Genomic DNA, 27,291 nt, shown 5'->3' with positions numbered 1-27,291 from the left:
CTATATTATCATCCTTTTCCCTACTCAGGTACCTTGAAAATTAGGTCTCTCTTGTACAATTCAAAATATGATCCTAGGAACACATGGGTCAGGGCTGGGGCCAGATCACTCATGCCAGGAATACGTGTAAAAAGTTTAATGTGTCCACTACCTTGTGACTTAAAAGGGGATACCACAGGTGTAGTGATGGGTTTTGTTATATTTTGGGGTAGCAAATATACAGTATTTCAACTGTATTATGAGGAAACTCAACTATTAAGAGCCAACCTAGAAAGTTAACCATTATTTTTCATTCATTTCTTTGGGAAGGAAAGTTCTAACCAACTTTTAAACTTTTGGAGCAAAGTCTAGCTAGAGTCCATCTGTACCTAAAAGCAGACTTATTTTATGCTTCACAAAGCACTCTCAAACATATTAACTCACTTGAGCCTCATATCTCCACCAGTTAGAGCCAAGTATTATTATCTCCAAATGGGAAAAAATAGGGGCAAGATAGAGAGCATAGAAAAATGGCTTGTCTAAGAGCACAAGTGACAGCTAAGTCTTAAATCTAAATTCCCATATCCCATTGCATCCTTTCTGTTATATCACAATTCCTGTCTTCTCTGGTAAGGTTCAAAGAACTAACGTTTTCCTCATCTTAATTAAGGTTACTTTCTGTTTCCTGTTCATTAACTGGTACATACCATCTGGCTTTGCACTGCTTTGCTGATTTTCTGTGCAGCAGTGAGGCAATCCTAGACCACTGGTTTTTCCCATATTTCATTACCGCTGCTTTCAGAATTTCATCCTAAAAAAATTGTCAAAGAAAAACAGTATATTCAATCACGAGGCTCCAAGTGAGAAAGAACAACATTTAAATGAACCCTGATAAGGTTTCTGGAAAGAAAGAGAGAGAGACTCACATACCTGCTAGATCAGTGATTTTTCAACCTGTGTGCCACAAAAAATTTTTAAACATTCAATATCTGACTATTTAGTCAAAGGCACTGACCTCTTTTCCCTTAGACTGCCAAATAAAAAAGTGACAACAACGAACACAAAAATAACTGTAAATGAATCAAAATTATACTTTTTTTTTGGTCAGACTGGCAAAAGATAATATATTTTTGGTGTGCTGCAGAATTTTGGTAGTTTATGTATGCCATGAGATAAAACAAAATTGAAAATCACTGTCCCAGATTTTTTTAAAGGGTACAAAAACCTCATTTACTTTTACAATAAATAGAAAGCTGGAGTCAGCAAAATGCAAGAAATTAAGAAGACATCTCTCAGAAGAACTTCCTACCCTCCCTTACACACAACCCTTGTCCCACCCCCCTCAATAAATTGGGATTGATACAGCCCAATCTGAAAAATCCTACTTGACAGAGACTAACAAAAAATATTCTCCAATGTGTGGCTGTCATTCTCCTCAAAAGAATACAGCACATTCACTTATTTATTCACTCAAAAGATATTCCCTGAACACCTACCTTACAACAGGTCTTGTGTGCTTAGGGAAAGAGAATCCACTGGGACACATCCAGCCCTCAAGAAGCAAGTCAAGACTCTAATGACTCCATTATCCAATCCAGGCTTCCTGACTCCAGTGTATGAATGGTATTTTCTCTCCAGTCCTATAACCCCTACTCTGACCCTAGAATCCACGTCCAGATCTAAATTGAAAATTAAGTATTTCTCTCCCACCTCACCAGTTAGGTCTCCCTCCAGCCTCCCCAGTCTTTAGATACTATTTCACCAGGGCACACATTCTGATATGGAATTCACCAATCCCAGGGGAGCCCAGCAAAACAAACCAGACACCAGGGATAATAAAGCCATAGATTAATGCACGTGGGGCATTTTGCTTTTAAGCTTTTTTTCCACTTGAGCTATATGCCTCATACATGAGCTGCTCCACTCCACCTCACTTTCCCATCATCAGAGACTTAAAAAGACTGCACAGCTTTGGCCACTGTGGAGGAATCCTGCTCTTACTTGATTTCATGCATCTGTCTCTCCCTCAGAAGTAATCTCCAATTTAAACAGCCTGGTTCCCTCTGTGCAAGCTGTGAGGCAAGGTTGTCACTGACTTTATTTGTAACTCTGTTACAGTACTGCTATACTTAAACACACCTTCAACTTAGTATACACAGGCATGAACAAAAGTAGGTTTACAGTTGTAACACAAGTAAGTAGTACAATAAAGAATAATACAAGAATAAAGGGTGTTTTGCACACTCACAACTGTAAACCTCCTTTAGTCTACCTCTATATAGCAGTTACCTACCCTACTAGATTCATTTGGCAAACATTTTGCTAAGCAACCTACTTCATGTTGGTTACTGTCCTAGGTTCTACGGACACCAAATATGGTCCTCTTGCAGTGCTATCTGCTGGAAGAAAGAAACTTATCTGGAAGCAAAGAAACGACTGTAATCAGTTTATCCCATCTGGCTGAGAAGGAGTGACAGGAAGAGAAAGACGCTGAAGTCAATGAAGAAATAAAGTTGTGGCTACAGCAATTCTTTATTTTTGAGTATCAACCAGCACTTACTGAAAGAATACTATGTGCCAGACTCTGTTCTACATGTTCTAAATATATTGACTCATTTAATCCTCCAGAGGTAGGTATTATCATCTCCATTAGAAAAATGAGAAAACTGAGGTTCTTTTAAGATTTAGAAACTCACCCAGCATCACATACAGGGATGTGATGCCTGCAAAAGGACAAAGCAAGCTATAACAAATGGATGAAAGAGCAGCGATGGGAACACTGGGGGTGGAACTAATTTCTTACAGGAAAATGGGCAAAAATTCCAAAAAGAGTTTCTGAATTGGGTTTTAAAGTATGGCTGGAAGGACGCCCAAGCAGTAGGAGGATATTTAAAGACAAGTACAAGATATATGAAGACACGGATCATGAAAAGATATGATGTGCTCCAGAAACTGGCAAATTTAGTGCACTCTGAACACAAGCTGCACTAACATCTTATTTCTATTTTACTCCCTCTCTACTGGCATTATCCACTACATTTCTGGGAGCAAAGAAACTCCTGTAATCAGTTCAACCCATGTGGCTTCTTTCCAGGCTGAGGAGGAGTGGCAGGAAGAGAAAGGCCTTGGGATCCGTCGGGAGGACAGACAAGTTATGCCTTGATAACAGATAACCAGAGGAATAAGGGCATAAACGGGCTCTTCGAACCTGACACTCAAGCCACTTCCCCTCTGCACCGAAGTCAATGAAGAAACAAAGTTGTGGCCACAGGACTTCTTTATTTTTGAGTATCAAAGAAAGGCACGGTCCCCGGGCTGAAGGGCAGGCGTGTCCCCAGAAGATCAACTCTCGCTGACGTCCCATCTCCCCCTCCGTACTCCTGAGTTCCTCCAGGGCCGGGGGCCGGGGGCCGGGGGCCGGCGGCTCATCCTCTATTCAACGAATGTTTACTGGGGGCCTAACAAGTGCCTGGCACGTAGTCAGGTGGTTAAATCATGGTCCCTGTCCTTGAGGTGCTCAGATAACGCAGGGTCGGGCACCAGGAAAGGCCCGGAGGGTCCTCCAGGCACTGCCCCCGACGCAGACCCTGCAGGGTATCCTCCTCGCCTCCCCAACCACCGCGCGCGTGCGCACAAACTACTGGAGGGGGCGAAGGGCAGCGGACGGCGGGAAAGGGGGACTTACCTCGGTATTCCTCCACACGCCCCCCTTAATCATAATTCGAGGCATCTTGGCGATGGGGTGTCGCGGCCAGCGGCCGAGAGGAGCTTCAGAGAAGTAGCAACGGCGCTGCGGCCACGAGACTCAAAGCTTCCTCCAGGCGCGACCTTCTGCTATATAAAGATTTGCGCAGGCGCCAGGCAGTGGGCGGAGGAAACCGTGTAGCAAGTATCGCGAGAACTCGAGTGGCTGAAAGGGAAATGAGTGCCTTGTTGTTAAAGCTGTCGTCCAGGAAGACCGACAAAAAAACATCAAACCACTCTGGCCCAAGCGCAGTACGCCGCGCGCATGTCCGAAACAGTTCGGAGGAAAACGCCGCGGTTGCGAGATGTCGCGGTGGCTCTTCGCAGGGAACGTGAGGATGGGATTGGTCGTGACGTCACCTAGCGGCAGAGAGTGGGAACGCGCGTGGAGTTTCAGCCCGGTTGGTTTGAAAAGAGTTTTAGTGATCAATTTAGCACTTTACTAGGCATTTAACTAATAGGAATATATGCACAGAATATTCAGGAAAAGGCAAGAGCTTATTTAAGCCTAAATCTCCTAACCTGCAGAAATAATAATACCAACCTCGTAAGGTTAAATATCATAACCTAGCTCACTATCTGATACATAGTAACTGTTCAAAAAAAGGGGCAGCTCTTATTACAAGAAGGGAAACCCCTGGTGATCAGTGGTTGTGCCAGAAACCCGCTGTAGGATATGTGACCATTACCTCCACCAACAGCCACTCAGTTGCTATGGTTACAGTGTCACAGACACACAGCTCTGGCCTTGTGGTTGATCTGATCAAGGCAGAGCCAATTAAGTCTCTCCCCAGGAATTTTGACACTGGAACCTGGAAGAGGCCTGTCTGCTGACCTATGAATCTCTAATATGTGACAACCAGGAGTTGTCTGCCTCGATGTTTAGTACTATGTAGGCTAAGAAGGGAAGAAAGCAGGCCCCAGATGCATTGAGAGGAGCAGAAAGGAGAGTAAAGAGAAACAGAGGTAGGTTCTGATTGCATGAGAGTCCCTGGATCCAGTGTACTCCTCAGTCCTTAGATGTATTCCTGTTCTTGAGTTCTAATGATTTAGCCAGTTGTAGTTGGGTTTCTTTTTTAATCCTCACCCGAGTACATTTTTCAATATTTTGTTCAGATAGAGTGGGAGGGAGAGAGAGAGAGAGAGAAACATCGACATGAAAGGGACACATAGAGTGGTTGCCACCCACATGACCCAACCAGGGCCGGGAACAAACTGCAACAGAGGTACGTGCCCATATCGGGAACCAAACCTGGGTCTCTCCAGACCGCAGGCCAACGCTCTAACCGCTGAGCCAAACCAGCCAGGGCGGGTTTCTACTATTTATAAGCAAGATTCCTAACAAATCCAGCCCCCTCTAAAGAGCCATTTCATATCGAACATTCCAAGAGTCCATGATGATGGCTTTTCTGTTCCATTCAGGACCACCTCTACCACACATGTCACCTTTGTATCAACTAGAAAAGGTGCCCCTTCTTCAAGGCAATTTATTGACACCTGCTGGAAAATGGTCACAAAATATTAATGCTTCAGGAACAGGACACTCTTACTACAAGAAAATTAGATCTACAATGTCTACAATGTGAATTGTGTCCCCTAGGGGCAGTCACTGCATACCCTGCCCATCCAGACAGAGCAGCCCTGTCAGATGTCCCCCAAGACACCCCTGAAGGTACAGACTGTATATTCCATTTCAGGATTCAGAAAATGCAACATCATGCCAGTTCTAGGATGTCTAAAACCAGAGCCCCATACCATGAACACCAGAGGCTGTTCTCCAACATGGCTTGGATTGGCCAGTCTACCCTACCATATCACCAACCAGACCTTGGGGCCCCCAAAGGAGGCAATCTCCACCCCAGGGGCTGCCAAGAATCTCTTGTAAGGCAGCCATAATGAACAGTCACCAACAGGCAACCAAATGGTACTGTAAGTCACATCCAAATATGTTCCTCAGAACACTGGGATACTCCATTAAAAATGAACAAGTTTTCCATGATTGCTTGAATTTGCAAAAAGCAGAATTCTCTGTCAGCTCCCTCTCACAGTCATCAAAATTTAAGCCTGTAAGAAGTTGTAAGATGCAGAAATCAGTTTCTCCCTTTTACGGGTCGAATTACATCCCCAAACAGATACGCTAAAAGTCCTATCCCTGGTACCTATAAATACAACCTTATTTGGAAATAGAGTCTTGGCAGATGTAATCAAGTCAACATGAGATCATACTGGAGTAGGGTGAGCCCTAATCCAATGACTGGGGTCCTTATAAGAAAAGGAGAAGAGACGTGGACACACAGGGAGAACAGTATGTGAAGAAGGAAGCAGAGGTTGGAGATGGATCTACGAGCCAAAGGAATGCTAAGGATTGCCAGCAACACCAGAAGCAGAGAGAGAGAAGCATGGAATACATTCCACGAAGGAACCAACCTTGGTAACACCCTGATTTCAGACTTCCAGCCTCCAAAGCTGTGAGAGAATAAACTTCTCTTGTTTTATGACACCCAGTTTGTAGTATTTTGTTACGGCAGCCCTAGGAAACGAATACTCTCTCTTTATAATATAGCATCTCCAAACTAATTTGACCCCGGAAACATCTTTTCTTATATCTATTGATATGCAGGAAACAATTTGGGAAACTCTGGCCCAGGGAAAAGAGGTTGGAGGTCCATCCAGTTTACAAGGGGACATGGAGAGATGTAAGCAGGAGGGTTTTGTAGGTTGCATTATCCCCCATTTCCCCACCCCTCATCCCTTTCTGGGGAGCTGGTTCTGACTGAGCTAACTGCTTAGCTGAGAAAACAAACAAAACTCTGGTTTCTCTTTCATCCACTTTTTACCATCAAGAAGCTGTCCAGAAAAGGTCTAAAATGAGGGTCCAAAACCTGTGACAACAAGGCATGGCTAGGGTTGGGGTTAGCCACCCCCATAATCTTCATCTCCTGTCCCAAAATAAACAGATGAAATTTAAGTAGAAACACTGTGCTGCTTTGCAAATACAATTTCAAAACATCTTCTAGCTCCAACCCCATCTGCCAGATTGGTACCCCTCAATCCCTCCCTCCCATTTAGAAATTCCTCAGCTAGTATTAGGAGAAAGTATATCCAGGTGTCAAGTTACTATGAAATGGAATTTCATGCACCCTCAATGGTAATCGTATTGCTAACCGTGGTTAATCATGTTAGTTGGCTTGAGGTTCACCTACTGAGACTTCCTTGTGGTGGGTTCAGTAGTTGTTTTTTTCTCAGAAGTTCATCTTCATGGGTATTATTTCTAAGGAGTCTCCTGTGCCGAGGTGGGGAAGTGTTCCCAAAGAAAATTTGCTTTCCCCAGAGGTTCAAGGGTCTTTCTGAGCTCGTTTGTCGGTTTGGGATGACTCTCCACTCGGGTAATCTACACCTAGACCCCGCGTCCACATGGCACGTGCTTGGGAGTTACTGTTCTCACAAGAGACTTTTTCACGTGCCTTTACCAGAAACCAGACTCAGATGCCCAACTACATCCTGGACAGTTCACCTCTGTGTGTCACAGTTTTCTCAGTTTCAACTTCCCAAAATTGAGCTCCCCCTGCCCCTGCCAGAAAACCAGTACTTCTCCACAGCATTCCTTATTTCCCTGAGGAGCACAGGCTGCCGAGTATGCTGCGTGCGTGGTTCACCGCACAGGGGACAAATGGGGTGAAATCTCGCTTGCACACTGCTCACTAAGTGGTACGTCCACGGGACTGTGTCCACACAGACAGCATCTTTCTCTAGTTGTATTAAGATACCACGTGGGCTGCCCTGGCCAGTTTGGCTCAGCGGTTACAGCATAGGCCTGCAGACCAGAGAGACCCAGGTTCGTTGCCCGCTAAGGGCACCTACCTCGGTTGCAATTTGTCCCCGGCCCCGGTTGGGGTCATGTGGGTGGCAACCACTCGATGTGTCTCTCTCACATCGATGTTTCTCTCTGTCTCTTCCTCCCTCTCTCCCTCCCGCTCTATCTGAAGAAAAAATGCAAAAATGTCCGCAGGTGAGGATTAAGAAAAAAAGATACCACATGGGCTAGCCTCGCCATGTTGCCCTGGCAACAGCACCACCCACCGTGTTGCCACTTCTTCTCTCGTACCTTCCCCCGACCCATATCCAAACCATCCCAGAGTCTTGCCACTTTTCCTCCTACTTAGCCATCAAATCCCTCCCCTTTGTGCCACTTCCACTGTAAATTGCCAGATTTAGTAAATATAAATACAGAACTCCCAGTTAAATTTGAACTTCAGATAACAAATTTTTAGTGTAATTATGCCTCATGCATCCATTCTGTCCCCCCTTTCTAAGAGAACCCCAATTTTTACTCCAGCCCTCACTGCACCCAACCAAAAGAACACATTTCTGGTCAGATGATCATACCCACGCTCACACCATCATCACTGGGAGCTGTCCCCACACCCTCATTATGTTTGGTGGAGGCAGATACATTTCCTCAGAAAACAAGTAATCGGGGTATATGATTTCTTATTTGAAATAAGGCTGAGCCCTCCAAGCACAAGAAAGGTTTACTTGTCATGTATTTATTTCTTACAAAGTCCAGGTGTTGGCTCCTCAAGTAAGTGGTGGCCCCCGCAGCCCCAGGGTGGCTCAGGCTAGAACCCCTCCTGGAGTTTCCAAACATTGAAAGGACGTCAGGCATCTCAAAGAGGCCCTCACATCCTTTCCCAGAGCCCCCTGGGAACTTGGCAAGTTTCCCCCTAAAATGTGCACCACCTACGTCTTACACATCGCCGAGGTATCACTCGCTTCTGATTTTTCAGCCAGGAAGGAAAAGCTTCCCAAGGCCATGGCCATGATCTTAAGGAGATCTAACACTAAAATACTTCACCAAGCCCGGCTGCTGTGGCTCAGTGGTTGAGCATCAACCCAAGCACTAAGAGGTCACCGGTTTGATTCCCGGTCAGGGCACATGCCCAGGTTGTGGGCCCGATCCCCAGTGGGGGGCATGCAGGAGTCAGCCAGTCGATGTTCCCTCTCATTGATGTTTCTACCTCTCTCTCCCTCTCCCTTCCTTTCTCTCTAAAATCAATAAAGGAAAAAAAATAATACTTTACCAAGCCAAATCCTATAAACAAGGCGTTTACCTATCTAACTTTTTAAAAAATATGGTTTTATTGATTTTAGAGAGTGGAAGGGAGGGGGAAAGAAAAACATTGATGTGAGAGAGAAATATTGATCAGCCACCTCCTGTACATACCCTGGGGATCAAACCTGCACACTAGGTATGTACCCTGACCTGAATTGAACCAGCGACCTTTCAATGCATGGGATGATGCTCAACCAACTGAGCCACACTGCCAGTGATATTTACCTAACTTTTGAAGGCCAAATACCTAAGAGCAAATGGAAACAGTCTAACCAAACTGAATACTTCAAACTAGAAATGCAGACAATGGAGTCATACAGAATATTCCTAAATCATTTGGGAATTTTTAAAGTTTAGTACCCTAATATCTTAATATTTTGATAACTTAGAGTGCAGAGACTATAGAAACAGTCTTGGAACTCTCTTCATTTAGCTTAATTGGACTTTAGTGCCACTAGCTGGGTAACAATTTTCCCTCCAGTCCACAGAGGCCATTCTTTTTCTCAAGATCTGACATTAGAATACCTTAAGTGCAATGTAAGTTGGTACTCTAATGAATATACTTGCCAATATCATATACGGGGTTTTTTTTTATTAAACCCACAAACTTCAGTTAAATAAAGAAATGAACACACACACACACACACACCTATGCACACACATTTTTATTTTGTTATTTTTATTTCTTTATTATTATTTTTAATCCTCACCTGAGGATATTTTTCCATTTTTGTTCAGATAGAGTGGGAAAGAGAGAGAGGAAGAGAGGGAGAGAGAGAAATATCGACATGAGAGGGACACATCGACTGGTTGCCTCCCGCACGAGGACCCCAATCAGGCGGGGGACGAACCGCAACCAAGGTACGTGCCCTTGACTGGAATCAAACCCACAACCCATTGGTCCATGGGCCAGTGCTCTAACCTCTATGCCAAACTGGCCAGGGCCACACATTCTTATTTACCAGAGAACTAAAATGAGATGAAGGAGATCTTCATGTCTAGGAGGTTCAACTTCTTTGTGCCTAGATAGAAGAAGGGGCTGGGCCCTGGCCAGTGTGGCTCAGTTGGGGGGGGGGGGGGTCGTCATGTGCACCAAAAGGTTGCAATTAGATTCTGATTCAGGGACATGCCTGGGTTGCAGGCTCAATCCAATTGGGATGCATACAGGAGGCAATTAATCAATGTTTCTCTCTCGCATTGATGTTTCTCTCTCTCTCTCATCAATAACAACATATCCTCAGGTGAGGATTTTAAAGGAAGAGGAGGAGGAGGAGGAACTGCAATGGCTATGACACACATATTTTTCCCATTTGGCCTTTGTCTATGCCTTAGTCTCCTCAAAACACTCAAGTGAGCCCTGGCTGGTTTGGCTCAGGGGTTAGAGTGACAGCCCAGACCAGAGAGGCCCAGGTTCGGTTCCTGCTAAGGGCATGTACCTCGGTTGCAGTTTGTCCCCGGCCCTGGTTGGGGTCGTGTGAATGGCAGCCACTCAGTGTGTCTTTCTCACATCGATGTTTCCCTCTCTCTCTCTCTCTCTTCCCCCCTCTTTCCCCCCTGCTCTATCTGGAGATAAATGCAAAAATGTCCTCAAGTGAGGATTAAAAAAACACACAGTGTGTGCACACACGACTGAAAGTGAGTGATAGGGCTCTTCACCTGCCAGCTGCTGGGAGTGGCATGGAGTGAGGCCTGGCCACTGCGGTGTGCCACAGAGGGCCCCAATCCAGTAAAAATTGCCCCGATTTCCAGGGGATGGAATGTGCTCTTGCAACTTCAGAAATGTAAGCATTTACTAATTTTTAAAAATCATATCTACTTAGGCTTAGAGCAGCATCTAGGAATTATATATAGAGACCTCTTTGAAATCTAAAGACTACTTCAAATCTTCTGAAACTGTTTTGGTTGTTTGTCTTAATCCCTTGACTGTGTAAAACTCCTTTCCTCCAAGCAGTTTCCTTTTCCACCGGGATAATCCCATCTGGAAATTCCTGCAGAACCTTCCTTTTGGTCCATTTTGTGTTCTCTGCTGTCTACCCACACAGGTGGTTGAAGTTGACATTTTTATATTTTAAGTAACAGAAGCACATAAATATTACTTTTTTCAGATGTCAATGTATCTGAGAAAATCTGTTGGTAACCTCTTTTTCGCCGTTTCTAAATTATTTGGTTTGATTTTCTTTCCTGGATTTTGTTGGGTAGCAGGGTGGGCCTTGTGGCCCTGGGGTAAGAGAATCGGCGCAGAGGTAAGCTGATGTTAACCTGAGGAGGGGTCGGGTGCAGGTGCCAGCAGGAGCCACATGCTACTAGTTCCTCTGAAGGCACATATGGAGAGCGCGCGAATGTGCCATGTTCTGCGCCCGCTTCGTCGCTTCGGCTGGGTCTGAAGACAATGTTTTGACAGGGAAAGAAACGGTGTCTTGTGTCTTGGGCACTCTGAGTCTCCGCATGGGCCCCAATTCTCTTTCCACTCTAAGGTTTTGGGGAGACCAGATCTGCACCCCTCATTAGCCAACCAGTGGGATCTCCTTAGTGGAGAAGGAGATTGGTTATGAAAATGCTTGAGCCATTGGTTTGACTGCTAAGAATCACAGCCTGGCTGCACAGGGGTAGCTTCTGTACCCACCTTTTCCTCCAAATGTTTGCTTCTTGCCTGATTGATGAGAGACCCTAAGACTCATGACTGGTGCTCACTGAGCTGTCACCTGCTTGGCTGTAGACAGACAATACTGAAGAGGGAAATGGAGCTATATGGCACTACCAATCATCACCTGGGGGAGAGCCAGCCTTCACATTTTTCTGACATGTATCCAGTAAATAGTAGAGAAAATCTCAAAAAAAAAAAATGAAATGATAATAATTTTACCAAAATTAATGAAAGCTCACGTCTGCATTTTACCATCGATTTGAGGGCATCCTTAGAAAACTAAATTTAACTGAATAAAACTGAATGTGGACTGTATAGTTGGGGTATTGTAGCAATGCTAAATTCTCTGAATTTGATATTTGCATTGAGATTGTTGGAGAATATCCTTCACCCTAGGAGATACATACTGAAGTCTACACGCACGTAGGAGTAAAAGGTTGTGATATCTGCCACTTACTCTCAAATAATTCAGCAAAATAATAATAGCAATAATATGAGAGAGCATGCATACAAATTTGGACGGATGTTAACAATCATAGAATCTAGGTGAAAGTATGTAGGTATTTGTTCATTGTACAAGTCTCGCAATTTTTCTGTATGTTTGAAAGTTTTCAAAATATAAAGTTAAGCCCTGGCCGGTTTGGCTCAGCGGTTAGAGCGTCGGCCTGCGGTCCGGAGAGACCCGGGTTCGGTTCCCGCTAAGGGCATGTACTTCGGTTGCAGTTTGTCCCCGGCCCTGGTTGGTCGTGCGGTGGCAGCCACTCGATGTGTCCCTTTCACATCGATGTTTCTCTCTCTCTATCTCTTCCTCTCTCTCCCTCCCACTCTATCTGTACAAAAAATGGAAAAATGTCCTCGGGTGAGGAAAAAAAAAAAAAGAGTAGAGAAAAAAATATATATGTATATAAAGTTAAAAAAAGCCAAGTACAGCAATTCCTCATCAAAGTCAAACATCTGATTAAGAAGTCACAGGGGCAGAAGCATCAACTGAAAGGGGCCCCCCAGAGTGCTCGGTGCCTGTGGGCCTGTTTCTGCTCAGGGTTGTCTTGGAATGTCCAAAGCACCTGTGGACAGAAGCAAAGAGTTAAAGGTTGTGTTCCATTAGAAGGCTAAGAGTTCTCAACCAACACTCTCAACTCAAGAAGTGCGGCCATGACATCTGCCCAAGGCACCACCTAGGGCTAAAGACGCCATCCTCTCTAGGAGAGGCTCTGCCTTTTCTCCTCTCCAAGGAGACGATTCTCAAAAGCCTGCCCCTCTGGGCTCACCTCCAGTTTTTATGCTATTCTCTGAAGGTCCTTAGCCCCCCAGCCGAGATTAAACTGTATAACAGAGGGATCGCTGGCTGCCAATCGTCAAGCTCCTTAACTTCTCTTATCTCGTTCTTCAGTTTGTTGGCCTTCTCCTTTATCCAGAAAGGCAAGCTGTCGGAAGAAAACCACACCCTGAGTTTGCGTTTGTCTGATGCAAAATTTATAAACATGGTCAGTAAGAAGGCCTCCAACTTAGAAGATCAGTGTCAAAATAAAACACCATGCTAATTGTTCACCATTTGCCCCTGCCCCACACCCAGATCTTTCTTCTGCCCTTTTCTGTTGAGGAAGCTGACCCCTGCCCTTTTCTGTTGAGGAAGCTGACACCTTGACTCCTCTCTGTCCGCACCTTTGAGCTGGGCTTGGCTAATGAGAGGCACCAACAGGAGATCAGAATCCCAGCTGAGTATGCCTCTGTTTTCTGCTGGGACCTCAGACACCCAGGGTCCTCCCAGGTCTGTTGAGATTTGAAATGGCGTATGCGGGGCTGCGCTGTGTATGCAGCTATCAGGAAGTGTGACTCCTGGGATGAGCGGAAGCAGGGAGATGAAGAATGTTTTCATGTTTTGGCAGCTAGAACTTTCATCTTTTTAAGGAGACATGCACCGCCCTGGCGTTAGAGCATTAGAGCGTTGGCCCCCAGGTCGCAGGTTGGATTCACGGTCAAGGGCACGTACTTGGGTTGCAGTTTCAACCAATGGATGTGTCTCTCTCACATCAATGTTTCTCTCTCTCCCCCTCTCTTCCCTTCCACTCCTGCCACTCTTTCTAAAAAAATCAATGGAAAAATATCCTCGGGGAAAGATTAATCAAAAAAAGCTCCCTGATTGGGGAAAAGCCCTGATACGCTGCTGAGGTAGGAAAGTTCCTGCAAGGAGTTAGAGAAGGATTACCATATAATATAGACAATGGATGGGAGTCAATGTTATCGTTTAAAGACAAACCAACAGTAGAAGCCCAAGTAAAAATAGTACGACAAAGAGCAATATACTGGCACATATCTCTTTCTGGGTTAGAACCTTCCCTGAGTACATAAGTAAAGTTCAGAATGGAACGAAGCAAAATGTGAGATCAGAGGAATGATACGTCCTTCACATACAGGAATACTCCAACGGCTTTCTCTCTGCCTTTTCAAACGCTAACCAACCTCCCTGGCTGCATTCATTGAAGCATGTGTCTTTCTTTGCCAACAAACTATGTTTCAGAAATCGGGGACCTTGTGTTTTTGGTTTTTTTTTATCCTCACCAGAGGATATTTTTCCATATTTTGTACAGATAGAGTGGGAGGGAGAGAGAGGAAGGAGAGAGAGAGAGAAACATCGACGTGAAGGGACACATCGAGTAGCTGCCACCCGCACGACCAACCAGGGCCAGGGACAAACTGCAACCGAAGTACGTGCCCTTAGCAGGAACCGAACCCGGGTCTCTCCGGACCGCAGGCCGACGCTCTAACCGCTGAGCCAAACTGGCCAGGGCGGGACCTTGTGTTTTTGCTCCATGTTATTCCCCTACATAGTGCTTACCTAGCACAACACGTGGCACCTGGTAGTCTGTCAATCATATCCTGTGAGCAGCCCAGCTGTCAGACTCCACAGACACTTGCCTCCAAGTCTTTCATCAAAAACCCTCCATATAACCCAGCCAGTGTGGCTCAGTGGTTGAGCATTGACTCATGCACCAAGAGGTCGCCGGTTCAATTCCTGGTCAGGGCACATGCCCAGGTTGTGGGCCCAGTCCCCAGTGGGGGGGCATGCAGGAGGCGGCCAATTGATGGTCTCTCTCATCAAGATTTCTATCTCTCTCTCTCCCTCCCTCTCCCTTCCTCTATCTAAAATCAATAAAGAAAAAAAAAATTTTTTTTTTTTTAAACACAAACCCTCCATACAAACTGCTCCACCCAACTGCTAGGATTCAAAAGGTCCCTATGTGTTGGGGGTCTATGAGTTCCTCCATAGGAGAAAATAATAAATGATTGATATTTTTAAAGATAGGATCATAAAAAACATGGTGAGAGAACTCACTTGCGAATTTGTGGAAGAGGCTTGAGTGGAATAAATGTATCAAATTTCTTTTCATAAGGCACTCTGAAAAACAGAGAAGGTGATCATAAAATTGGCTTGCTTCTACAGCAGAGATCAATACATTATTGTGTTCAATAAAATGTCTTATTTTCTCACTTTAATTGTCATGTATGGGCTTCAAAACTGTAAGGGCCATAATTCTTATTAGTGAACATCATTAAATCAAACATAGTTAATTTTATAATTAGTACTTTTAAGGTAATACACCAACTATTTTTCTTTTAATTTAATGACCCTCCCTCTCTCTTCAGTCACTTTGGTCTAAGTTTAGTTCTTAGTGTAAGTGAACCCAGCTAGTAGTAATAATCGACAGTATGATTCGGTGTGAAAATTGTAAAGTCTTCAGATTTGTGGTAATAACAATAGGAATAAAATTAACAACCACTTTTTTATAGTAAAGGTCCTATGTATAATTTTATTTCTTTATTTTTTTAATCCTCACCCAGGACATTTTTGCATTTATCTTCAGATAGAGCAGAAGGGAGAGAGGGAGGAAGAGAGAGAGAGAAACATCGATGTGAGAGAGACACATCAAGTGGTTGCCACCCACACGACCCCAACCAGGGCCCGGGACAAACTGCAACCGAGGCACGTGCCCTTAGCAGGAACCGAACCCGGGTCTCTCTGGTCCACAGGCCAATGCTCAAACCGCTGAGCCAAACTGGCCAGGGCACATAATTTTAATTATACACTCATATGTGTGCATACATTAACAAACTACATGTGGGGCCTGGCCGGTTTGGCTCAGCGGTTAGAGTGTCGGCCATGGACCGGAGAGTCTCACTTTCAGTTCCCTGCTAAGGGCACATTTCTCGGTTGCAGTTGGTCCCCAGCCCCGGTTGGGGTCATATGGGTGGCAACCAGTCAATGTGTCTCTCTCACATCGATGTTTCTCTCTCTCTCTTCCTCCCTCTCTCCTTCGCGCTCTATCTGAAGAGAAATGCAAAAATGTCCTCGGGTGAGGATTATTTAAAAAAAAACAAAAAACCCCATATGTGGATGTTTTTAGGAATTTTCACCAATCGTGTTTTGTTGAGATCTACCCTTTGTAAAATATAACTTACATGTAGTAGAGAAAGATACAATTTCTAAATTTAACTAAATAACCCTAGTATGCATATACTTACAATGAAAAATTCACTGGTGGGAGAGTTGATCCTACTTTGTGGAAGCCCTTACTCTGTTCTGGGTACATATATGAATTATCTCCTGGAGTTAGCTTTGGGATTCCATTCCTGGGATCAATATCTGTTTTTAAAAAAAATCATAAAAATGGCTAAAAATGACCCACAGATTTGCTCTAAGTATTGACATGATGATGGAAATAAAATAATTTAGTGCTTTATTATCAGTTGCATATAGTATCTTAAAGTTCTGTTTATAATTGTCTTACCTTGAGGAGAACATGATAAAAGTGTGAGCCTATGTTTGGGACATTTTTCTAAAAGGTCTTGTTATGATTGTCTCACCCTGGGAAAGAAGAATGGCTGAGGTTTGGATTAGAAGGAATGATGAATGAAAGGTATCTCTGCAACAATGAGCAAGAACTCTGGCTTACATTTTTTGTACCTGAGCATGACTGCTCTTTGAACCCCTGAGTCCCATAAAGCTCTAGAAGCAACCGTCACTGGGGCTCTGCCTCTCTGACTGGTTCTCGGGAGGAAATCAGCTAATGAGAGTCCTGCTCCTCCTCCTGCTTCAGGGTCTGGGGCAGTGCAGCAGCAGGAGGTAACCTTCCCAGAGAGGAAGAGCCAGGAGAACGTCCACTGCTGCTGAGCACACACTGCTTATTTGGCTGATACTGTGACAGCCAACTCAGCCCCTTCGAACACCCCAGGAACAAGTAACGAACAAGTAATCACTTGAGCTTGGAAGGAGACAGCTGGTACAAGATAGCCATTTAAACCCACACATCTGACACCTGATGCACCTCCTAAGAGAACAAGCCTGGACTGCAAGACTACCCAGCCTTGGGATCATGTTGCTGACTGAAGGGGTCCGTTCACCTGTGCGCATCAAAGCCCAGTAAGACATGAACAGGAGTTTGCAGCCAAGAAAGTAAGGATTTATTAAGGAGATGGCACCATGCCCAGAGTCACAAGTGAGCTAATGCTCAAAGACCTGGCTCCCAGATGGCTTCCAGGGGATGGATTATATAGGGGGAAAATCAATTATGGTGACTAAAGGAGTTAGGGTTATAGTCTCTGCTGATTGGTTGGTGTGAGGCTAGAGGATAATTGATCACTGCATCTGGTCCTGATGTGAGCCATGGAGTCGCTAGAGGATAATTGATCACTGCATCTGGTCCTGATGTGAGCCATGGAGTCATTCTTTCTGAGTCAGCGAGGATTAGTTTGGTGGGATCATTCCGCTTTTCTAGGCACAGAACTGAAACACAACTGAGGCCAGGATATTATCTTTAGTTTGATTGAAAACTGTGTCCCTAAGACTACTGGATGCTGACATGAGCCTCACTGTCCTGAAGGCTTAATGATTAAGCAACGGAGAAGGAGACGAATGAGTCAGGGCACTGGGTGAGGCCCGTTTGAGTCAAAGGGGCAAAAAATCAAAAGAAAGCCCTGGCCGGTTTGGCTCAGCGGTTAGAGCATCGGCCTGCGGTCTCGTGAGACCTGGGTTCGGTCCCCGCTAAGGGCACGTACCTCGGTTGCAGTTTGTCCCCGGCCCTGGTTGGGTTGTGTGGGTGGCAACCACTCGATGTGTCCCTTTCACGTCAATGTTTCTCTCTCTCTCTCCCTCCCACTCTATCTGAACACAATATCAAAAAATGTACTTGGGTGAGGAAAAAAAAAAAAATCAAAAGAAAAGGCCAGATTAAAGAAAATAAGGGTTCCTGAGTGGGTGCATTAGAAGCAGGGCTGGAGGCATGTCCTCCTTCTTAGCCCACACACCCAATGAACAGAACTCATTTTTTTCTCTTTAAATACTTATTTTGATATTACTCAATTCAACTATACCCAGGATGCAAGCCAAAGGAAGTGCTAGAAAATATTTTATCTGTTTTTTTTTGTTTGTTTGTTTGTTTTTTGCAGGGGGAGGGTTGTTGTTGTTGTTGCTTTATTTTAGAGAGAGAAACATCGATGTGATGTGAGAGTGAAACACTGGTTGTCTTCCACACGTGCCCATGACCGGGGATCGAACCTGCAACCTGAATATGTGCCCTGACCAGGAATCAAACCAGTGACCTTTCTGTGTATGGGAGGATGCTCCAACCAACCGAGCCACACCAGCCAGGGTGGGAAGGTTTTTGATAAGCTGTTTCCTACCTACCCATTTCCTCTAACTAACTCACAATAGGTGGAAGTATTGGAGAATTTAAATTTTTTTTTTTTTTACCATTCTCTTTCAAATGCCTTTTTCAATTGCTAAGTCTCATCTAAATTTTTTATTAGCTCTTAAGTGTAGTAAAATAGCACCCTTGGATGGAGTGCCTGATAGATATGAGTGCAATGGGTTCCAAGTAAGGAGAGTGGAGGAATCCTTTTTTTTTTTTTTTTTTTTTTTTTTTTTTTTTAATCCTCACCCGAGGATATTTTTCCATTTTTTGTACAGATAGAGTGGGAGGGAGAGAGAGGAAGGGAGAGAGAGTGAGAAACATCGACGTGAAGGGACACATCGAGTGGCTGCCACCCACACGACCAACCAGGGCCGGGGACAAACTGCAACCGAAGTACGTGCCCTTAGCGGGAACCGAACCCGGATCTCTCCGGACCGCAGGCCGACACTCTAACCGCTGAGCCAAACTGGCCAGGGCGAGGAATCCTTTTTTTTAAACCCCAAACTAAGGCACTGGTAGGTAAAGGTCAGGATACAGCAAGAGGTGGTAAGAAGGGCTGAGACTTTGGAGTCAGTCATACCTGACTTCAAATTCAGTCCTGCAATTTCTAGTTCTGTGTCCTTTAGCTATTTAACTTCCCTAAGCCTCATTTATAAACTGTTTCTTTCAAATATCTAGTTTGCAGAGTTATCATCTATACTAAATGAGAATAATCTGGACCCATAAAAAGCACTCAAGTAGCATTTGTTACTATTATTTAAAACCAAGACGAGGCTAATACCAACCCCCGTTCTAAGTTTGGTTTTTATTCTGTAAAATACAATTGCCATCTAGCAAGGGTATAAACCTTTACCTAGGGAATCTTATCTAATTGGGGGAAATAAGACAAGCATATAAGGAAGTTAAATAATATTATATTAGGTGGTAAATGCCATTTTATAGGACAGTAATCCTAAAATTTTAGCATACGTCAGAGTACCCTAGGGAGCTTGTTAAAATGCAGCTTCCTGGGTCCCAACCTAAGAAATTCTGTTTCCGAAGGTCTAGAGTGGTTCCCAGAACCAGCATTTTTTATAGTCTCCAGTTGATTTTGATACAGGTGGTCTGAGGACAACACTTAGAAATCTACCAGATTTCACCTGGCAGGTGTGGCTCGGTGGACTGAGTGTCATACCATGGACTGAGACATCCCAGTTCGATTCCTGGTCAGGGCACATGCCTGAGTTGTAGCTCAATTCCCAGTAGGGGGCATGCAGAAGGCAGCCGATTAATATTTTCTCTCTCATATCAATGTTTCTCTCTCTCTCTCTCTAAAAAAATCAATAAAAGCATATTTTTAAAAAGAGAAAGAAGCCCAGCCAGTGTGGCTCAGTGGTTGAGCGTCAACCCATGCACCAAGTGGTCGCTGGTTCGATTCCCAGTCAGGGCACATGCCCAGGTTGTGGGCCTGATCCCCAGTGGGGGGCATGCAGGAGGCAGCCAGTCCATGTTCTCTCTCATTGATGTTTCTATCTCTTTCTCTCCCTCTCCCTTCCCCTCTCTCTCTAAAAATCAATAAAAATTTAAAAAAATAAAAAGAGAAAGAAATCTAACAGATTTCATAAGATAGTGTCAGCAAGTACAAAAAGAACCAATGGCTTGTGTCCAAGTGTAAGATGTTACTTTTAGGGAGAAATCTCCCAAACAATACCTCTGAAGTACTGTGTTTATTAGATGTATTAGCTATTAGATGTATTACAGGATCTTCAGATATTTTCTGAATATGCCACAAAAACAGGTATCAGCCCAGAGTTCTGGCTACTGTGTATCAGTAGCTGATAGATCCATAACACATCGTGCTTATCTGTGCTTTCAGGTAAACCAGCCAATCTCCTAGTTATAAAGACGTTCAGAAGGTAGAAGATGGAAATACACATTAAACTCAAAGAACCATATGAAGGAGCAAATCTTTCACCACATAACACATTCTGTCCCATGTCTCTCCACCCTGATGCAGCCAGGTAGAGCCATGTTCTAACCAACAGGTGGGAGCAGAGACGATGTGTGCCACATCCAGAGAAAAGCATTTAAGAGGTGATACATAACCCTCCAGCACTTGCTCTTTCTCCTGCTCTGGCAACCTTAGAAGTCACGTGCCGAAATGGTGAAGTCACACGGTAAAAGCAAAAGAGATCCCTCAGTCACTGCTTGGAGGGGAGCTGCCCTGGAGGGTGGACTTCACAACAGAAAGAAGTAAACTTTGGTTAAGTTGCCGAGATTTCAGAGGTTGTTTGTTACTACTGCAGAATCCATCCTGTTCTGACCACTACAATATGCTCTACTGTAGGAAGACCCATGCAAGAGAAAAAGATATATTTTTAGGTCTATTTCCCTACAGCCTATAATCATAGACAACATTTTGTTCTTCCACCTATGACAACAAATTAGACCTTTAGGGAGGGCCTGATCTTAGCTGCTGGAAGTCAACTACTAATTACTTTTTTTTTCTATAATGTGTTGATTCCATTTGAAAATGGCAGTCCATGAAGTTGCTTCTCCATCTCATTCAAGAAATAATGAGGGTTAAATACAAAAAAAACAAATTGTTGGTTGCCAGATAGGAGGGTATTTGGGAGGCTGGGTGAAAAGGGTGAAGGTATTAAGTACCAAGTGGTAGTTATCAAATAGTCACAGGGATGTCAAATACAGCATGGACAATATAGTCAATAGTATTACAATAGCTATGTGTGGTGCCAGGTGGGTACTAGACTTATCAGGAGGACCACCTCATAAGTCATATAAATGTCTAACCACTATGTTGTACACCTGAAACATATTGAATGTCAACTGTAACTAAAAATTTTTCTTAATTTTTTAAATAAAGAAAAGAATGAGGGAGGAGAGAATTTCACAAAGGAATAAGTGCTGCAGAAAATCAAAACAGAGAAAAGTGGAAAAAGACCACTGCATTTGATGGTTAAAGAAGTCATTGCACAACATCACCTAAGAAGAAGTAATCACATTGAGACAAATCAAATATCAGTTTACAAGAAATACACAGAACAGAGGAACCTGCTAAATGATATCAAGGAATGTAATCAGCTAAATCCTGACTGTGGCAAACTCTAGACTAGAGACAAATAACCTAGTTTCTTCACCAAATAAATTGCAAGAAAAAAAAGGCAGGGGGAGAGAACCTATGTTAAAAGAGATTTAAGACACTTTTCAACTAATTGCTAAATGTGAACCTTATTTAGATCCTAATTTAAACAAACTATAAATATTTTTATTTTAATTAATTCATTTTTTTATTACAGATGTCCCTCCTTTTTCCCCCATTGACACCTCCTCCCCGCCCCCTCTGCCTTCACTGTTATCTATGTCCACTGGTTACGCATATAAGTGCTTTGGGTTATCTCTTCCGCCCCGCACTCCCAACCCCCTTCCTTCTGAGGTTTGTCAGTCTGTTCCCTACTTCCATATCTCTGGATCTCTTTTATTCATCAGCTTATTTTGTTAATTATATTCCACAAATAAGTGAGATCATGTGATACTTGTCTTTCTCTGACTGGCTTATTTCGCTTAGCATAATACTCTCCAGGTCGTCTCAAAGGGTAAGAGACCTTTCTTTCTTACAGCTGTGTATTATTCCATTGTGTAAATGTACCACGGCTTTTTTATTCACTCATCTACTGATGGACACCATAAATATTTTTTAATTATGGCATTTGTGAAGCAATTGGGTATTTGAACACTGACTGAATATTTAGTGATATTAATGAATTATTGCTGGTTTTTAAAAAGACATGAGAATGGTATTGTGGTCATGTTAGTAAAAGTAATCCTTATCTATTAGAGGTAGATACCAATATATTTACAGATGAAACTGTATGATGTCTGGATTTTGCTTTAAAATAACCCCTCGGGCAGAGGGGTAAAATAAAACAAGATTAGTCACATGTTGAAAATTGTTGAAGCTAAGCGATGGGTACATCTTGTTCCATTGTGCTCTTCTCTCTTCTTGGGCACAGGTTAAAAAGTTTTCCTTTTTAATGAAGGTAGAATAGGCGTGAGTTACCACTGGAGTAGGGGGAGGAAAGATGTTGTATTTAGGAAGGGGCCTATTGGAGGCTTCAAATATAAAGATATATGCCGCCCGTCTGGTGTGGTTCAGTGGGTGAGCTTCGACCCATGCACCAGGAGATTGCCAGTTCGATTCTTGGTCAGGGCACATGCCCAGGTTGTGGGCCAAATCCCCAGAGGAGGCCATGCAGGAGGCGGTCAATCGATATTCTCTCTCTCTCATCAGTGTTTCTCCCTCTCTCTCCCTCTCCCTTCCTCACTCTCTAAAATCAATAAAGAAAAATAAATGTTTTTAAAATATGTATGCCATTTTTAAAAAATCTTTATTGTTGAATGTAGAATGTATTACAGATGTTCCTCATTTTTCCCCCATTGACCCCCTCCTCCCCACTCCTGCCCCCCTCCCACCTTTTCCCACACTATTGTCTGTGTCCATTTGTTATGCATATAAGTTCTTTGGTTTATTTCTTCCCATCCCCCAACCCCTTTCCCTTTGAGGTTTGTCAGTCTAGCAATGAATTTGTACTTCTTAGTCCCTTCACCTTTTTCACCCATTCCCCCAACCCCCCTCCCATCTGGCAACCAACAAAATGTTCTCTGTATCTATGAGAATGTTTCTGTTCTACCTGTTCATTTTGTTTGTAGATTCCATTGTCGATAGATATGTATTCATTGCCATTTTGTTTGTTCATATATTTTATCTTTTTCTTCAAAAAGACCCTTCATCATTTCATATAATAACGGTTAACTCCTTTAACTTTTTCTTGTCTGGGAAACTTTTTATATGGCCGTCAATTCTAAATGACAGCTTTGCAGGATAGAGTAATCTTGGTTGTAGGTTCTTGGTTTTCATCACCCTGAATATTTCTTGCCACTCCCTTCTGGCCTGCAAAGTTTCTTTTTGAGAAATCAGCTGACAGCCTTATGGGAACTCCCTTGTAGGTAACTAGCTGCCTTTCTCTTGCTGCTTTTAAGATTCTCTCTTTGTCTTGAACCTTTTGCATTTTGATGATGATGTGTCTTGGTGTGGGCCTCTTGGGGTTCATTTTATTTGGGACTCTCCGTGCTTCCTGGACTTGTATGTCTGTTTCCTTCAACAAGTTAGGAAAGTTTTCTGCCATTATTGTTTCAAACAGGTTTTCAATTTCTTGTTCTCGCTCTTCTCCTTCTGGCACCCCCAAGATCTGAATGTTGGCACGCTTGAAGTTGTCCCAGAGGCTCCTTACATTATCCTCATTTTTTTGGATTCTTTTTTCTTTTTGCTGTTCTGATTGTTTTTTGCTTCCTTATATTCCAAATCAATGGTTTGCTTCTTGGATTTATGTACTCTACTATTGAATCTGTGTAAATTATTCTTTATTTCAGTTAATGCCTCCTTCATTTCTGACTGGGCATCCATCATTTCTGACTGGTCCTTTTTTATGCTCTCGAGGCCCTCACTAAGTTCACTGAGGTTCTCACTAAGTTCATTGAGCATCCTTATAAGCAGTATTTTGAACTCAGCATCTGTTAGGTTGCTTATCTCCATTTCGCTTAGTTCTTTTCTTGAGGTTTTGTTCTGTTCTTTCATTTGGGACCTGTTTCTTTGTCTCCTCATTTTGGCTGCCTCCCTGTGTTTGTTTCTGTGTATTACTTAACAAGCAGTATGGGGCTAGCTGAGACCAGATGCTGCTTGTTTGGAAGAATTTAGGAAAACCTGAAGCAGGATCCAAGACCAGCCAATCCTATGGTTAAGCAACTGGCAACAGCTTGGGTGGGCCTGAAAGTTGGGTGGGGTGGGGCGGGGCCTCAGGGCGTCAGCAGGGCGGGGCTACCAGTGTGAGCCAGGTTGCTGAAGGAACAAAGGCCTCTGATAGCAAGTCTGTCCTGGAGAAAGCCCCCTCTCCAGCCCTCGCTCCAATGCTAAACAGCTCAGTTCTTCCCTCTATGTCTCTGGTGCCCCTCGAGCTGCCTCCCCTCCGCTTAGAGGGAGTGAGTCCGATAAGTCTGTGAGGGCCCTTTAAGGAGCTGCCTGGGGCTCCAGCGGCCTCAGCCTCCCTGAGCCTCAGTTCCCGCTGGTTTTTCCAGCCAGAAGTTATGGGGATTCTCTTCCTGGCACTGGAACCCTGAGCAGGGCGTCTGGTGTGGGACCGGGACCCCTCAGTCCTCAGGGAGGACCTTCCCAGCTGAGGTGTCCTCCTGATTTTTATCTGCCACACGTGTGTGTGGGACCAGCCCGTCAGCCTCCGCCCCTCCTACCAGTCTGGATGTGGCTGCTGCTTTAATTCCGTAGTCGTAGGACTTCCATTCAGCTTGATTTCAGGCGGTTTTGAATGATGGTTGTTCTGTAGTTTAGTTGTAACTTTGATGTGGTTGTGGGAGGACGTGATACCACGTTTACCTACCCGCCATCTTCACCGGAAGTCCCTATATGCCATTTCTTAAATGGCGTGAGAAGCATGTAAGTGTCAAACTTTATTCTATGAAGTCAATAAATATACCTCAGTATTTGTTTTCTTAAAATACCATCGCCCAGCCAGTGTGGCTCAGTGGTTGCGCATCGACCCATGCACCAAGAGACCGCCACTGCGATTCCCGGTCAGGGCACATGCCCAGGCTGTGGGCCAGATCCCCAGTGGGGGGCATGCAGGAGGCGGTCAATCGCTGCTCTCTTTCATTAATATTTTTATCTCTCTCTCCCTCTCCCTTCCTTTCTCTCTAAAATCAATAAAGAACAAAAACCATCAAAGGAAGAAAGGAAAAGGAATAATCACAAAATTAAGGATATGTTGAGTTGGGAGGAAAGTGATGGGTTAGGGTGAGGGCTTGGATCATCATCATAATCCCACTCACTTTTGATATATACTGTCACTGGCCCAGTTCTGGTCAGAGGGACATGAGTGAAAGAAGGTCTCCAAAGGCCCATACGGTAAAACGTTTTCTTTCTTCTAAAAGGAGGAAGCAACAAGAGAGTTTCCTCTTTTTCTGGTCTTAAATATACACATGATGCTTGGAACTGCAACAATTATTTTGTGACCATAACATGATAAGCATTTTTGATAAGATAAAATCCAACACTACTAAGAATGACAGTGCATAAAGACAGAATGAGCCTACACCTTTGAGGACATTACTGGGCATCCAGACCATACAGGTCACCTAGATTTCAAAGCTTCTTGTTAGGTACATAATAAATACCTTATGATTTAAGTCTCTGACGATTTGGTTTTTCTCTTACTTGCAGCCAAAAGCATTAAACTTGGTCCCTTCTTGGTTTTTCTCAGTTGTGTCAGATTTAAACCAGTTAAGTAAATCCTTCCTATTCTACCCTATGGCTGCATCTCAGTTGGGAGTGGGAAGTAGGGGAGGGCACAGTACCCTTATACGACATCAGGGCTTTAGGGGAAGGCTTGGGGGCCTCGGGTACTGTCTGCAAACCACACTGGTACCTGCTGCATGCCTTATCTCCGCTACTCTCTGAGAGTTGGCATCTATTTCTATTGTCTGTTAAAATGTACCATCCGGTCTGAGCCTCAGGAAGCCACCCTCTCCACAATGCATCAGGTGAAGCATAAATTTATTCTCATAAGACCCCTGGCTTGATGGCCTCCCAGCATTCCAGTGTGAGACCTGTGCAGCTCTCCTGGCTTGCTCTCTCTCTTTCTCTCTGTCCCCACCTCCACATCCTTCACAGGCACAAAAAGGCAACTAATCTTCCACACCTCCTGGGTGGGCGAGACCCTAAGGCTGGCTTTCTGCCCATCCACTGCCCACAGCTATCACTATTCTCCAACTCAGTGTCAGGGCAGATAGCCCCTCCCTCTGAGGCTCAAGATCACCCCCCAGCCACATTCTGAGGCAGAAACCCCCACTCGATTCACGTCCAATCACTCACTAGATTTTGATTTCAGGAGTTGGGCTCCTCAAAGCCCCCATGACAGTGACTACCCTCCTACCTCCTCTAATCTGCCTTTTTGTGTATTCTCTATCTAAACAAAATCCTTGGGTTTCAAAACTATTTGTCACTGATATGAGTTTAAAAGCCTATTTCAAAACTCAAAAATGTGAACTTTCTAGGTCTTTCTCTTTATATTCCTGCTGCAGCCTTTCTACTATCCATCCCTGAAGCTGTGGCTGCCTCCTACACTAGTATTTCTGGAGAAGAGAGAGCCATTAAAGGTCGGTTGGTTCTCAGCAACCCTTTAGGGTCTTTAATAAATCATGGATAGGTTGGGACAGAGAACTCAGGAAGTTACAAACCAAGGAGACAGGTAGGTAGGTAGGTAGATGGATAGATGATAGATAGATAGATAGATAGATAGATAGATAGATAGATAGATAGATAGATAGAAAGAAATGCTCATGTCAGTTACCTTTAATTAAATAAGCTATAAAATAATATACCACTTCAGGCTAAGGTTTATAGGATGTTTTCCTCATGAAGAATATAAAGGACAATTTAAGTGCGTATGACAGGCAGCATCTAACTGCAACATAAATGATTTTCTTCAAACTTCAATGAAGGTTTCTATTAATAAGTATCTGAGAGAACTTATCTGACGACTTAAATGTCACATTAGCATTTCATAAAATTCAGAGAAAAGCAAAAACATGGATCAGCATATGCTGTGAGTTCTTTGGCAGAAAGTGCAGCCTGCCCACCCTCCCCCTCACCTTCCTATCTTCCTGGCTGCACCAGGCTGACACAGTGGCCTCGAAGGGCTAGCCCCAGCGACAGGATGCTGGGCCTGTAGAGTTACGGCTCAAAGGTATTTTCAGGCATTGCACAGTCAAGGTCCAGGAAAATACATTACCATATTTCTTCCTCCCAAGGCACTTGTCCACTGTCCTCTCTGACAGAGACCTCTTGTTGCCGAGGAAGACACCCTTAAAGAAGCACTGCTTTCCAACATGGTAGGTGTGGATACTGCTGCTAAACCTCGGGTAAAATGTCCACTCAGGACGCTGCCCATCTTCTGCAAGACATTGAAATCCTTCCATTAGCATTACTTCCAGACTCATAATGCCACGGGATGACAAAAGGTCATGGAAACTCCCCAGCTCTCTGGCTGTACCACCTG

General features: G+C 44.0%; 2 protein-coding genes across 2 annotated transcripts in view; both read right to left on the bottom strand.

Annotated features, from left to right (window-relative positions):
• CDC5L (cell division cycle 5 like) overlaps window positions 1-3,814 on the bottom strand; it is a 46,440-nt gene extending 42,626 nt beyond the window's left edge. Inside the window, exons 1-2 of the mRNA XM_036248728.1 lie at window positions 3,665-3,814; window positions 687-790 (exon numbers count right to left, since the gene is read on the bottom strand). Coding sequence (XP_036104621.1) covers window positions 687-790; window positions 3,665-3,709 — 149 coding nt within the window. The 5' untranslated portion in view covers window positions 3,710-3,814. The remainder of the gene's footprint in view (window positions 1-686; window positions 791-3,664) is intronic.
• An 8,948-nt stretch (window positions 3,815-12,762) lies between these two features.
• SPATS1 (spermatogenesis associated serine rich 1) overlaps window positions 12,763-27,291 on the bottom strand; it is a 29,901-nt gene continuing 15,372 nt past the window's right edge. Inside the window, exons 5-8 of the mRNA XM_036248687.1 lie at window positions 27,025-27,186; window positions 16,002-16,122; window positions 14,815-14,877; window positions 12,763-12,904 (exon numbers count right to left, since the gene is read on the bottom strand). Coding sequence (XP_036104580.1) covers window positions 12,763-12,904; window positions 14,815-14,877; window positions 16,002-16,122; window positions 27,025-27,186 — 488 coding nt within the window. The remainder of the gene's footprint in view (window positions 12,905-14,814; window positions 14,878-16,001; window positions 16,123-27,024; window positions 27,187-27,291) is intronic.

Source organism: Molossus molossus, unplaced genomic scaffold (genome assembly GCF_014108415.1).
Source record: "Molossus molossus isolate mMolMol1 unplaced genomic scaffold, mMolMol1.p scaffold_m16_p_8, whole genome shotgun sequence".
Lineage (NCBI taxonomy): Eukaryota > Metazoa > Chordata > Mammalia > Chiroptera > Molossidae > Molossus > Molossus molossus.
The sequence above is the reverse complement of the archived record's forward strand: the minus strand, read 5'-3'. Positions and strand labels throughout refer to the sequence as shown.